We start from the raw sequence: 15244 nt of genomic DNA on the forward strand, positions 1-15244 counted from the left end.
TGAGTTTTAAAATTTTAAGTTGTCATAAGTTTGTTATTAATAAATATATCTTAATATAATTTTTTGTCATAGCTGTTTGAAGCCACTCTAAATCCAGTGACGTAGAAATTTTTTTAATAAAAAAATCGCTAATACAAATTCTACATTTTCGACGAAGAAAAAGTATCGTAGAATGCCCTGCAAATTTAACTAAACATTTCATATTTTGTCCCGCAATAGACCTTTTATTACATGACATTAAAAAAAAATTTGGTTAAAATTATAGAGGTGTTTCCAATCTAAATGGGTCACACTGTATAAAAATGCCCAAATCATTTTAGAAAAAAAAATAATTTAATTTAAAGAAGCTCTTAATTAAAAAAGCTTGACTCAAAAAAACATGAAAAGTAGGAAAAAATACAAAAAATTAAATAATTATACAACAAAAATAATTTTAGAGACCTAGACTAAAAAAACCACAAAGATCGCCATACCGTAATCGACATTTATATCACATGTGTATACCCAAAACTGGCAAAACAGGGCAGGAAAAAACTAAGTACCTGATCCAATAAGTCTGATGTTACTTTACCGAAGACTCTAAAACAACTCATCGATAGACACATTAGAAATAGTGCATTGGTTGAAAGTTCAATACATCAGGGATAGTATGCGTATAAAGCAGAATTCTCCAAGGGAACGACGCTGAATTATCTCGTACATGGGTGGAGTACGTTCTGGAAAACCAGGGGGCAATATTGGGTACATTTCTTAATATCGAGGAAGCATTAGACAATGACCCCTACTAAACATTGCGAAGGCAATTCGTCGGAAAGGAAGAAACGAAAAAAGCTTAGATGGGTGGACTGTAAGATGTAATGATATTACAGCAACAAAGTATGTTTCGTTGAGGTGCATATAAATCAAAATAAAGAGATTATTATTAGTTTTTTTATTAATTTTACCTTAACGTGATTTTTTTACTCAAACAAGTATTTAAGAATTCACATCATACATACTAACAAGAAGTAAATAAAATAATATCTGTTAGATTTATTTATTAAAAATGAGCATTTACAAATTATAAAACAGTTTATAATATTTGCATAACAATAACCTTCAGCAAATATCTCGGAGCAACAACCACTGCAGATAGCGATATCGCGGAAGAGATTAAAGGCAAAATTCAGGCAGCAAACAGATGTATGTACAGCCTCCACAATACTATTAAATCTAAAAGCCTAACACGAACATCAAAGATTAGAATATATAAAACGGTGATTAGACTGGTGGTCATGTATGGGTGTGAGACGTGGACCCTGACCAAAGAAACTGAAAGAAAACTTAGATGTTTTGAGAGGAAAATCCTCAGAAGAATCTTTGGGCCTTATCACGACATTAATAGCAACCAATACCGAATGAGAACAAATGCTGAGGTCAAGCAAATGTATAGAGCGAGCGATATAGTCCAAGAGATTAAATCCCAACGTCTAAGATGGGCTGGCCATGTACATAAACTCCCTAATAACCACCTTGCCAAGTTAATTTGGGAGGAAGCCCCCACAGGAAGAAGGGCCTTAGGACGTCCACGAATGCGATAGAGAGACAATATATGGTCAGATCTAAGAACAATGGAACTACCCACTGACCCAACTAATATGGACGACCGTTCAAGATGGAAGCAAGTTGTGCAGTGCGCTAAAACCCACCCCGGGTTGTAGTGCTAAGAGAAGAAGAAGAACCTTCAGCAGATCCAATATCAAAGATAGTAAAATTATACACTTTAAACTTCCTTTTATAAAAAAACAATAATACCTGTGATTGGGGTGTAGTTAATATTTTTTGCAAATCAAAGCAGGAAGTTAAAATTGTTGCTGTTTTCGTAGAAACCTTTTTATCACGATTTTTGATTTCACGTGCAATAATTTGATTGCAATATCTCTCTCTTTTTCTCTCTTTCTTCAATCCTCGCCCCCGTAGAGAGTGTAGGGATCATCATAATGTTGTGTATTATCCGTCTTCAAAGATCTCTGTCTTTGGTCATTTTATTTAACTCATGTATAGGTCTTCAGCATATGCCTGTAATAATGCCAGATCTTTCTCTGCTTTAGTGTTATGCAGATTACAAGCAAGACACTGATTTTTTTTGGTGCAAAAGGCCGATATTAAACTCAGTATTGAATATGTGCTTTTAGTGGCTGGCTTGTCGCATGTGTGATTCTCTATCATTCATTGATTGATTGATTCTATCATCATACAGTGAAAACAATTTGGGAAACGTTAAAGACTCCTTAAAAACACATCTTAGTTGTTCTTTTTATGCTTAGTGAGATTCTTTTGCTGGAAAAGAATTTATATGCGCACGAATGGAATTTTTAATATTTTCATCTACTGCGTTTGCAGTGTTCTTATGGCGACCACTCATATCTTAACCACATACCTGTTCTGTTAAGTGTCCAAAAATGTTTTTTTTAAACTTCCGTGTTCTGTTAACTGCAAAGTATATTCGTATGTTCAGTTTCTTCTGGTCTCTTTTAACTGTGCAACCTTTCTCTCTTGTCTGAGAACATATCTACGTAAATATTCTCCCTGTTTGACATGATTAGCTATTTCCCAAAAATTATTAAATAAATTGAGTCTATTTTTTTTCCACCACTATCATCTAAACAGAATCTCTTGAGGAAAATACAAAATGTTGGCTCAGAGATATTACCAGAAATAACTGAACATGAAATCGAAAAATCCATAAACGACATGAAAAGAAATAAAGCGGCCGGTGAGGACAAAATACTGGCGGAACTGCTAAAAGAAGGAGGAGACACGATAAAAAAAATGCTAAAAATACTGTTCAACAAATGTTTGTTTGAAGGTAAAATACCTAAACAATGGAGAAATGCCAACACAATCTTAATACATAAGAAAGGAGACCGAATAGACCTAAACAACTACCGTCCTATTTCCCTTTTGTCACAACTATATAAAACCTTTACAAGAATAATAAACAACCGACTAACCTATAAACTTGATAACTACCAACCAGTGGAACAGGCCGGATTCAGGAAAGGATACAGCACAATCGACCATCTACATGCGCTTAAAATCTTAATTGAGAAAACCAATGAATACAACCTTCCGCTGTACTTAGCATTCGTAGATTATGAAAAGGCTTTCGACAACATTGAACACTGGGCGGTGGAAGAAGCTCTGGTCAATAGTAGCATAGATTCAAGATACCGACAATTGATACATGATATTTACCAAAACGCAACCATGACCGTAATTCTGGACGACAAATTAATAACGGATAATATAAAAGTTAAACGAGGAGTCCGACAAGGCGATATAATTTCACCTAAACTGTTTACCTTGACCCTCGAAGATATAATAAAATCAACAGATTGGGAAAACAGAGGAATATGTATTAACAAAAAGTACCTAAATCACCTTAGATATGCGGATGATATACTCCTGATCTCCTCGGAACGACAAGAACTAGAATTAATGCTGAATGAACTTCATGAAAAATCACTGCAAAAAGGCCTAAAAATTAACTTCAACAAAACAAAAGTAATGACAAACACGGAAGACCAAGAAGCAATAAAAATACAAACAGAAAAAATAGAACAGGTAAATGAGTATATATATCTAGGACAAGCAATCAGAGCTAACAGAGAAAATCAAACAGCCGAAATATCCAGACGAGTAAGAATGGGATGGGCAGCGTTCGGCAAACTTTCTTACGTTCTAAAAAATCAAACAATCCCTCTATACTTACGAAGCAAGGTATATAACTCCTGTATAATACCGGTGCTCACCTACGGAGCACAGACATGAACATTTACACAGGCCAATTTGGATAGGATAAGGAAGGCACAAAGAGCGATGGAGAGACAAATGTTGGGTATATCACTTAAAGATAGAAAACGTAACCAGTGGATCAGAACCAGAACAAAGACAGTAGACGCGATAGAACAAGCAGCAAACTGAAATGGAAATGGGCTGGACACAATGAACGTCTCCAAGACGGACGATGGAACAATGCCATCGGAAAGTGGCGTCCATACAATGCAAAGAGATCAAGAGGCAGACCACAAATGAGGTGGAAAGATGACATCAGGAAACAAGGACGTCCCACATGGCAGAGAACAGATCAAGATAGGGAAAGATGGAGAGAACTGGGGGAGACCTACATCCAACAATGGAAGGATAGAGAATAGGTTCAAAAAATAAAAAAATAAAAAAAAAAAAATTTTTTTTAGATAATTTCGATTTACATTTTTTATCACATTTATCGTTACATCTAGGTCCCACTTCGCTTATTTTCGTTAATTTTCTAGTTTTACTAGTATATTCTTGGCCACAGTTCCACAGTTTTTTTAAGATATTCATTTTTCAAACACTTGGATCCCTTTGCCTCTCCAGTCCGAGATTTTTTTTCTTTGGGTATTGTTTTTTTTAACATATGTATTTAATGATCAACTTGTACCTTTGGTGCATGTAGAAGTTTCCGCTGTCGATGTATCTTAAGTATGTAATGCGCTGCGAACATTTGATACCTTATTTTTATCAGTAGTTAGTACTGTCGGAAATGATATACCATGCGATCCATATGTATGGAATAAATTCATTTTTGGCGTTATTATGTACTATCTGAAAAAAACCTGAAAAAGGTCGATTTTTATTCTTAAATTGACAATTTACTGTATGAAAATATTATCCTCTTCTAGCACCCCCTTTGAATTATCAGCACCCCCTTTGAATTATAAATACCCCCTCGAAAATTTTAAATAACAAAGAGGGTCGTGTGGCACCTTGTTAGAAAGGGATTTTAGTCCTCTGTTCAGCAATATAAAGTTGTTTGAGTTTGTTTATTCATAACTGAGAAAATTGATTTTTACAATTAAATTAAATGTTCAACTTGACCACCATTATTCACTTCTTGACAATAACCGAGGCAATTTTGAAATTCTCGTACAACATTTTGCATGACCTCGGGGGTTATTTTGTTAGTTTCTTCCGTTATCCTAACTTTTAAATCCACAATATTGCCTGGTCTATTAAAATATACTTTAGAAATAATCAGGTATTTTCGTATCTGTTCTGCTAAACATTATGGAAAAAACTTTGAAGATAATAAAATATTAGTCAAAAACCCAAATAAACAATTGATATGAATCTAGTAGGCTGCTGACATTTAGATATTTAAAGTTACTAAAAGACGTCAGTATAATATTTGTGTGCGTATTAAATTTAATTATGGCTCATTTGTCCGAGACTCAAAGAATAGACATTTTAATTATGATTAGTTTTGGTAATAAAACAAGAACTCAAAAGGAGGTTTGTGAAATGTTTAATAATAAATACCCTGGTCAACAAGTTTCGCAGTCTACAGTTAGAAAAATTAAAAAGAAGTTTCGTTATACTGGACGTGCAAAAAATATTGAAAAACCAGGTAGAAATGTTAAATTTACTGATAAAAAAAAGGTAGATGTACTTCTAGAGATTGAGGAAAATCCGCATAAGACAACTCGAAAACTGGCCGCCGTCAATAATGTAAGTAAATCATCTATTTTGAGAGTTTTGCATAAAGAAAAATACCACCCTTACAATGTTCAGTTGGTTCAGGAGTTAAATGAAGATGATCCCGATAGAAGGCAAGAATTCTGTGAAATGATGATGGACAGAATGAATGCAGATTTGCAGTTCATAAACAAAATAGTTTTTTCTGATGAAGCGACGTTGCATTTAAACGGAACGGTTAACAAACTCAGAGAAAATCCTCACTGGGTGTGTGAGACTCACGCAGTATCCGAAAAAAAATTAACATTTGGGCTGGTATCATTAACAATAAAATTATTGGTCCTTATTATTTTGAGGACAGAGTTGATGGTGAGGTTTATCTAGATTTTTTGATTAACTTTTTAGTGCCTACATTACGAAGATTTTTTCGTGATGTCAATCATCCAAATAAGATAGATCGATCTATTTACTACCAACAAGACAGAGCTCTTCCGTATTTTGCACGTATAGTTAGAAATTATTTAAACGAGGTTTTCCCCAATAGGTGGATTGGAAGACGTGGAACGATCGAATGGCTGGCTAGATCCCCGATTTGACTCCTCTCGATTACTTCTTATGGGGTTATTTAAAATCTAAAGTATATTTTAATAGACAAAACAGTATTGCTGTATTAAAAGTTAGGATAACGGAAGAAATTAACGAAATAACCCCCGGGGTCGTACAAAATGTTGTGCGAGAATTCCAAATTACTTTATTATCTTCATTCAACCTAAGTTTTGTGATAGACACATTATCAAAATTTTACATCTTAAAAATCAATGTTCTCAGTTATGGTTGCACCAAACTTAAAAAAACTTTATATTTCTAAATAGATGACTAAAATACCTTTTTAACAATGTGCCACACGACCCCCTTTATTATTTAAAATTTTCGAGGGGGTGCTTATAATTCAAAGGGGGTGCTGGAAGGGGATAATACGTTCATACAGTAAATTGTCAATTTAAGAATAAAAATCGACCTGTTTCAGGTTTTTTTCAGATAGTACATAATAACGCCAAAAATGAATTTATTCCATACATATGGACCGCATGGTAGGTGTTGTTATTTTTGTTCCAAATTCTAAACTAGTATTTTCACGCGAGTTTTTAAGAATTAAGACATACTCACTATGCTCAGCAGTTAATAAGAATTTACTTCTTGTCTGCCATTTTCCTGATTAGAAGAGCCTGGTAAATTGACTTAATTGGTATTTATAGTAATGTTTTACTACCTTGCTTTCTTGTATCACAACTTACAATGAAGTTGTAAAAACTTACTCAATAATTTTTTCTAGAAAAACATTGTATACAAAGTTACAATGTTTTTGTAAAAAATATTCATTAATAATAAAATTTTTCAATATGTGGTTTGGTTACAACGTTTTTTCCACCAGTTGATTTAAAATTTGCACTTACAATGAAATTATTTTGTTGAATAACTTTATATTTACATAATATAGGATAAAAGATGTTATTTAAACCATAGTTGAAAAAAATTGTAAGTAGAGTTACAATTTTATTGATATAGGTGTCGAAATGGCCAGCATGATTCTCCGATTTAACTCCCCTGAACTTCATTTTATGGCATTATTTAAAAACATAGTTTACAATACCATTCCGCTTTATTGGAAGAACTAAGGCGACGAATAGTACATGAATGTATTCTAGTAACCCCTGAAATACTACAAAATATTTGTCTTAATTTTTAACAGCGACTTTATAATTGTATGGACGTTGGTGGATATCATTTTGAACATTTAATTAAATAATTTAGGTTGATAAGTAAACTGATCAATTTAAAATTTAGTTTTTTCTATTTTTTAGTTTATTTTATTTACGTTACACTTAAGAAAGTTTTTTATTTATGTTGCAAATTGCGTATCAGCCACGATAATGCAAATTGCGTTTTAATGTAGTTTTTGATGTGACGGAAAAATTTTTAAATTATATCTATCAAAACATAGGCATTAAGTTAAGCTTTTACCAGGTGTAACACTTTTAATAAACTGATACTTTTTGACGCCTCTTTTAGCATTTTCACAAAATCGAATAAATGTTTTAAAATTTTAGCCTGCAGCTTTTTATGTGGCTAAACCTTTATATATAGATAGATATTTTCAGTAAAAAAGTACGATTTTAGATATCGCTGAAAAGTGTAAACCTGCTATCTCCACTTTTGGGTGATTTTGTGATTTTGACATAATTAAAAAGAGAAAAAAATTCTACATAATCATAAAAACTTTCATCTCCATTAAAATTCAAATAAGTGAATTAATTCGCCTCAGTATTTCCTGCTAACTCCGCACATTCTTAACTTGTCACGGAAATACTGCTATCTCCAGTAGTTTGGTTAGAACATATAAAGTACAAGTACGTCGGCTGATTTTGTTAACGTTTTGTTTAGATTTTTTATTACTTGGAAGTTCTTTCGTTACCAATATTTAAAGGTATGTATGTTTAATGTATTACATAATTGTTTTTGTTAAATAAATATCTTTAAATTTAATTTAAATCATAATACGAAAATTGGCGCCAATTCTCATTGGCGTCATGATTAAGTTAAAATTTTGGCGCTATTAGTTCAGGCGCTTCATCTATAATTATTGCTATTCATATTTAAATCGTAGATAACGTTTTTTATGTTATATTTTTTATGTTGAAAGGCTTTAATCTGTTTGTTAAATAATTATGCTTTAAGATGTTTACCATTTGTATTTATAGTCGTACTTTTTTACCTTATAGATGTCTTTCAACACTCATTCAAAGAGGATCATATCAATGGTAGAAAAAATGGAAGAACCGTCAACTTTTAATTCCGAAGACGTCAACTGCCTTGCTGCTAATTCGACCGGCAGCAATCTTATTATATCAGGAGTAGTATTAGGTAGTAATGACCTGCAAAACAATAGTCAAACTCATTTTACAGAAAATCTAGCTATTGTTGACAATATTGACATTGAGGTAATAAATGTTCCATACGTAGAACACAACGAGAAGACTGATAGAGAAATTCAGGTATGTCTTATAAGTGAAAATGAAAATACAATGAGTAATTCAAGCCACCGCGGCAATTTGGTACCCTATTCTGACTCCAGTTCCAGTTCCGATTCTGAAAGTTTACCTCAGAAAAGTAAATCTAGAAAAAGGCAGTTCCAAGTAAATAAAAATAGCTGGTTCAGTGAGCAGAACAAAAATAGACGAGAAAAAGGACAAAGATATTTGGGTCGCCAAAAGGTTGATCAAAAATGGGCTTATGAAACAATAAAGGAAGCTAGGCAGATGAAGACAAGATGTTGTTGTACTGATAAAGCATCCAAACTTTTGAAATGCATGCAAGTAACGGAGGATAAACGCAAAAGTATTTTTGAACACTTTTGGACGAAATTAACCTGGGGAGAGAGAAAAGTTTATGTGAATAACACAGTCACAGCCGCCCCTACGCAAAGACACAGAGATCGCAAAAATACACTGATTTCTAGAAGATCCCAGTCACTATTTTACCATCTCAGAATTAATGATATTAACATTCGAGTTTGTAGAACCATGTACTTGAACACATTATGCCTAGGAAGATGGACAGTTCTCAATTGGAAACATAATGGGAATATGGACATTACAAGTCCACCAAAGCCAGCGGCAATGAACGAAAATCATACAAAACCATTTAAAACGGAGAAACAACATCTAAATGCCTTTTTAGATGCATTGCCAGTAATGAAATCTCATTACTGTCGAGCTTCATCGTCTCAAAAGTACCTTCTGCCTGAATGGTCCTCAAAATAGTCACTTTATAAGTTTTATGTAGCAGACCATTGTCAGAAACAGAATATAAAACCGCTTTCCAGGACATATTTTAACCAGGCTCTAGACATGCCTAACATTTCTCTATTCCGTCCAAAAAAAGACGAATGTGAAAAATGTACTGGTTTGAAGGTAGGAAGTGTTTGCGAAACAGAATATACGGCACATAAAATGAGAAAAAGAGAAGCTAGACAGGAAAAGGAGAAGGACAAAGAAGAAGAAGCTTATGTTTTCACTGTAGACTTGCAGGCGGTTGTTTTGGCACCAAAATCGAAGGTACTACAGAACAAAACTACAAGTTCACAACTTATGCTTCTATAATTTAATCGATTATGACGGTTTCTGTTTCCTGTGGAATGAAACTGAAGGTAGTTTAAATGCAGAAGAATTTAAGAATTTGCTTCAATTTGGGTATATTTTCTAAAAGAATCAGTTATACCAAGTGCTCTACATGACGGCGCCAAAATAATTTTATACACTGATGGCTGCAGCTATAGAACATCCCAGAGGTACTTTTCAGTGCGTCACAGTTTTTCGATTTCTTTCTAATGCATTAAGTTGGGTGTGACGGAAAAAGCGGTAGTTCCGTGATTAAACAGAACTATATTGCAGTGTTAGAATAAGCTTACATACATAAGCGGTTCTTTCCTAACCTACGTTTGATTCGTTGATATTTAAATGCGCGCTTTCTCTAGCCAATCAAATACGCCTATTACTGACAGGACGTAAAACTTCGTCCATGCTGGCCATTCTTTCGAAGTGTTGAACAGCAAGTGACGGCTGTCGTTCAGGTCAGTACTTTTACATAGTATTGGGTGTTTATTTGTATTTGTGTAAGGCCAAGATGACAAGATATACGGAAAAAGAACAAGTACTAATATTAAAATTACTTAGATATTTTCAATTGGAAAAGAAAGCTGGACAAACATTATTACCAATTTCTGCTGTTCGTGAAGTATTTAATTAATAATTAGGTATTTTATTACCCTGAAAATAAAATTGTTTTATGTACTGTTTATTTCAGCGTGTTGCTGAGGCGTTAGAAATTTCTTCTCTAATTAATGTTTTGCTAGGTTATGGCCAAACTATTTCACCATGAATTCGTCTAAGGATATATCTTTAAGGAAACTCTCCACTGGCAGTATTTTTCTATAATTTTATATTACACATTTGATATTCAAATTCTACTTTTCAGTGTTTTTAATAAACTATTATTATTACGAATTAGTAAATAAATAGTTTTTATGATTAGAATTATATTTTATTTCTGTAATTAATTTATAAGTTACCTAATAAATTTTTGAAAACAGTGTTTTTTGTGTAACTTTTACTATGGCCAAAAAGCAGTAGTTAGAATAGAAGACATAACATCAGAAGAAATAGAAGTACAAAGAGTTGTTCGACAAGGGTGTATACATTCACCAGTATTATTTAATATATACTCGGAAGACATATTAAGTAAGGCAATGGATTAACGAAATGTAGGCATTAGAATTAATGACATGATCATAAATAACCTGAGATACGCTGATGATACAGTTCTTTTAGCCGAATTACATGAAGACCTACAGATACTTCTTAATTAGGTAACCGCAGTAAGCGAAGAACAATATGGACCATCACTCAACAGAGCAAGAAATATATGATAATAACAAAGACAACTCAGGACATTCGTGAGATATATGTACAGAATCAGCCTATTGAAATAGTAAGAGAATTCAAATACCTATATACAGCTATTAATGAAAACAATGACAGCTCTCAAGAAATACGAATCAGAATCGAACAGGCCAGAAGCGCATTTACAAGAATACAGAGTCTTCTCTGCTGTAGAAACTTAAACCTTAAGTTAAAAATATGACTGCTGAGGTGATATGTGCTATCCTTATTATAATACGGTATGGAAGCGTGGACATTAAAGAAAATTGACGTGAGGAGACTAAAGGCATTCGAGATGCGGATGTACCGAAGAGTACTAGAGATCTCATGGGTAGATGGAATAACCAACGTTGAGGTAATGTGACGCATTCATAAGGAAAGAGAAGTGCTAAAAATTAAGAGGAGAAAAGTGGGATATATGGGTCATGTGATGAGAGGAGATAAATATCTAATACTCCAGGTCATTATGCAAGGAAAATCCGGAGAAAAAGATCCATAGGAAGGAGATGTAACTCATGTAATAACGCCTTATTTAGAGCCGCGGTCTTAAAATTAAAAATCGCTGTGATGATTGCCAACTTTCGACGCCCTGACGCCAGAGTGCCTTGAGAAGAAGAAGATACAAAAATTCAATAAATGAACCATTTTGTCGTCGATTTTAAATATTTCCATATTTATAAATTTAATAAACAATATTGTTTACTTTTTATTTTTATTAATATACGGGATTATCCCCATTACAAAAAACATATATCTTATCATAATTTGTAATAATCAAATCTACTCAGATGACCTTGCAATAAAAATACTAGTAATTCCACAAGCTTTTCACCTGTGGCTAAGTACGATCCTGGCATATGTCAGATTCTTCAATAATTATATGAAATAATTCTCGACACACCTAATTCATTCTATGACGTCATAATTAATGACGCACTGAAAAGTACCTCTGGGATGTTCTTTACCAGAATCGTAATGCCGTTATGGCAAATGCTTTACTAAATTTAGCTGTCACTAATAACATCACTATTGAACAAAAATATTTGGAACCTGGCCATATTCAAATGGAAGCAGATAGTATGCATTCTACAATTGAAAAGCATGTACGTGATGCCACTTCTGTATTGTATTCTCTATTCTTCATTGCCAATTTTCAAAAATTTTAATGACGTAATGACTGACGAGACGATTCGACCTGGGCAAGTTAACGGTGATTTAAAGGTGACAGATATTAAAGCCCTAAAATATACACCTCAATGCGATATTTTTTATAAAGTGCAATTTAGTGATCCTTGGAATAATTTGCCACAGAGAAAATGTAATATTATTCACAAACAATTCGATGACTTGATATAATTACATGAAAATAGATTGCCCATAACAACCCGGAAATATAATGATTTGCAGTCTATTAAACGTACTTTGCCAGCCGATTACCATGTTTACTATGATAATATACCTTTAAACCTTTACCCTATGTAAAATTTATTGAATTACATTAAACATACAAATATTATTGTGTTTTTATTCTTAGACACCTACTTACATCTTACACAACATAATATACACAAAATAAGACAAATTAACAATTCAGGCTAACTATAGAATGTTACATCGTATGCTGCTAACTCCCTAACATTTGATAAGTTGTGGTTAAGAAATCCTGCTATCTCCACTTTTTTAAATAAATAAACAGTGCAGCACTTATTCTTATGTTACTAATATTCTAAAATGTGGTCCTTTTGCATATTTGTTATAAAATGGATTGATTGTTTCCTAGAATCTACTTTCAATTTTTTTATTAAGTTTTTACTGTCTCCTTGTAAAGTTAGGTCAAATGGAGATAGCAGGTTTACACTTTTCACTGACGATATTTGATTTATAAGTTTCTATTATTAAATTGGTTCTAATAGAGTAAAATATTTAATAATATATGTATTTATTTGCAGTTTATTTGCAAGAAACCGAATAATCAAAAGCAAGATTCTTTCCAAAACTTCCAACACCAACCCCATTGCTGCAGCAATATCGACGGTATCATGGGGCACACACAGGGCTGTGATTTCGACGGTCTCTCCGAGAAATACTGGGGTGAAATCCTCGAACGAACCCTCTCGTCGACCTCTCTGCACGCCCTGCAGAGATCGTACTCGCATCCGCATATGGAAACTTGCAATGGCTTGCAAGAAATGAGGATATTCAATACTCCGGATTTATGAAAATCGGATAAGACCACACAAACTTTTAACCTGATGGCTCGTGAGAGTATGGGAAGTTCGTGCGAGACTGCCATCGTTTCGAAATAAATTATTGTGTGTGGTCAACTTTTTGTATAAATTTATAGACCGATTTATTATTAAGTAAACGTTTATTACAATAGTGTAGACAATGAATGGTAGCTTCCTTTCGATAAAGAAATAAATTTATGATTCGTTTAATTTAGTTTTTATATATCTTCCAGCCAAATAAATGAATAACGCAAATTTAACAACCCAATGTATACTGTGTCCAGAAATTTAGTGTCTCATTATAAAAGTTATTTTAATAACAGTTGCAAAACTGAATAATCCCTTGTAAATACTATATTGTTGTATAATTATCACAGCTATCCAAGCTGACAGGACCGGCATATAGCCAAGGCAACTGTAGGTTAGTACATATAATCAGATCAAATATTATCATTCAAGAGTAATGTCAAAAAACTCTTTTTATAAACATACAAATTTCCCGTAATTATTGTATTCTTTTATTAATCATTATTAGTTTGTGCTAGTAGTCTATAGTAATTCTGTTTGTGCAAAAAATTAGTTGAGTATTCTTATAAAAGTGTTTATTATTTTGGAGTGTGTACACTTGCCGGTGAATCCACGTAGTCAAGTTTACCTTTATTGTATGAAACAATGTGGCGTCCCTGAAGTCCAGAGGATAATAGGGCAATTTCACCAGTTAATTAACCGGAAGCAAATCGACAAGGAGGTGATCTCAATCAAGTATTAGAACCTGAACACCGCCAATGAATACATTTATCTACTGATGCAAAACAAATTATTGCTAATGTTTTTCAAACTCTTGTCAAAAAAAACATGGACAGTAACGAAGCCTTACACGAAACGGCAACTTTGACTAAAAAACTATTATTCACAGTCAGAAAAATTGTAAGTAATCCTATTATACCAAGATTAATAAGACCGGATAACAGTATTTCTTGGAAGCTCGATCGTGCAGATGAAGAACTTATTCGTCGCAAAGTGTATGCCTTGTATGAAGAACAAATTGTACCCACACTAGATATATTAGTTGACAGGCTTCACATCGACAACACTGAAATTAAGTGCGATATGGCGAATGGAATATTTAAACAAAATTAAACAGTATCGTCGAGAGAATCGACCTATTATTTATTTAGATGAAACGTGGTTTGATACTCACGATACGCCATCTAAAGGTTGGGGAGATAATAGTCAATCTTGTTCAACAAAAGCGCCTTCTAATAGAGGAAAAAGAATAACAATATTCCATGCTGGATCAGTCGATAGATAGGTTTCAAATGCCTTATCTCTATCAGCTAAAAACATCAGTGATTCAGGTCTCGATTACCATGACAACACAACTTCAGATATATTTGAAGACTGGTTCAAAAATAAGTTAATACCCAACATACCACCTAATAGTGTTGTAGTTATGGACAATGCAACATATCATAGCAGGCAATTAAATAAAATTCTAAGTTCAAGCAATACGAAAATAACAATACAGAATTACTTGTATGACAAAGATATTTATTTTCACATAGATAATACTAAGAAGGATTTATTTGACATTTTAAAAAGTTTCGCATTGAAAAAAGAATACTTTTCTGATAATTATGCCGAAAATATGGGTCATACGATTTTAAGACTTCCACCATATTACTGTGTATTTAACCCAATCGAACATATGTGGCATCAACTTCAGTCAAGAGTTCGAAGAAATAATACTTCGCCACATTTAAATGCATCTGTCCTGCATTTAATTGAAAAGGAAGTACTCAAAATTGATGCGAATAATTGGGAAAATTCAGTACCACATATCATGAAAGCTGAGAATTCATATTTTCCTTCATATAATATACAAAATATTATCAATCAATTTAGAGGACAACAGTGATAGTGACAAAGATTAACATAATATCTAAGTGATGTAATATTTATACTCGTTTTGTGTGTGTGTTTTGTGTTTTATTGGCACTGGTTTTCACAACCAACTGG

The 15244-nt window shown here is 33.1% G+C and overlaps 1 protein-coding gene across 3 annotated transcripts in view; it reads left to right on the forward strand.

The window, feature by feature from the left end:
• LOC140447820 (trace amine-associated receptor 1) overlaps window positions 1-13435 on the forward strand; it is an 832360-nt gene extending 818925 nt beyond the window's left edge. For all 3 annotated transcript variants that reach the window (XM_072540699.1, XM_072540701.1, XM_072540700.1), the window contains one exon: window positions 12947-13435. In XM_072540699.1, the coding sequence (XP_072396800.1) occupies window positions 12947-13216 (270 nt within the window). In that variant the 3' untranslated portion in view covers window positions 13217-13435. The remainder of the gene's footprint in view (window positions 1-12946) is intronic.
• The last annotated feature ends 1809 nt before the right edge of the window (window positions 13436-15244 follow it).

The sequence above is a fragment of the Diabrotica undecimpunctata genome, chromosome 8, assembly GCF_040954645.1.
Source record: "Diabrotica undecimpunctata isolate CICGRU chromosome 8, icDiaUnde3, whole genome shotgun sequence".
Lineage (NCBI taxonomy): Eukaryota > Metazoa > Arthropoda > Insecta > Coleoptera > Chrysomelidae > Diabrotica > Diabrotica undecimpunctata.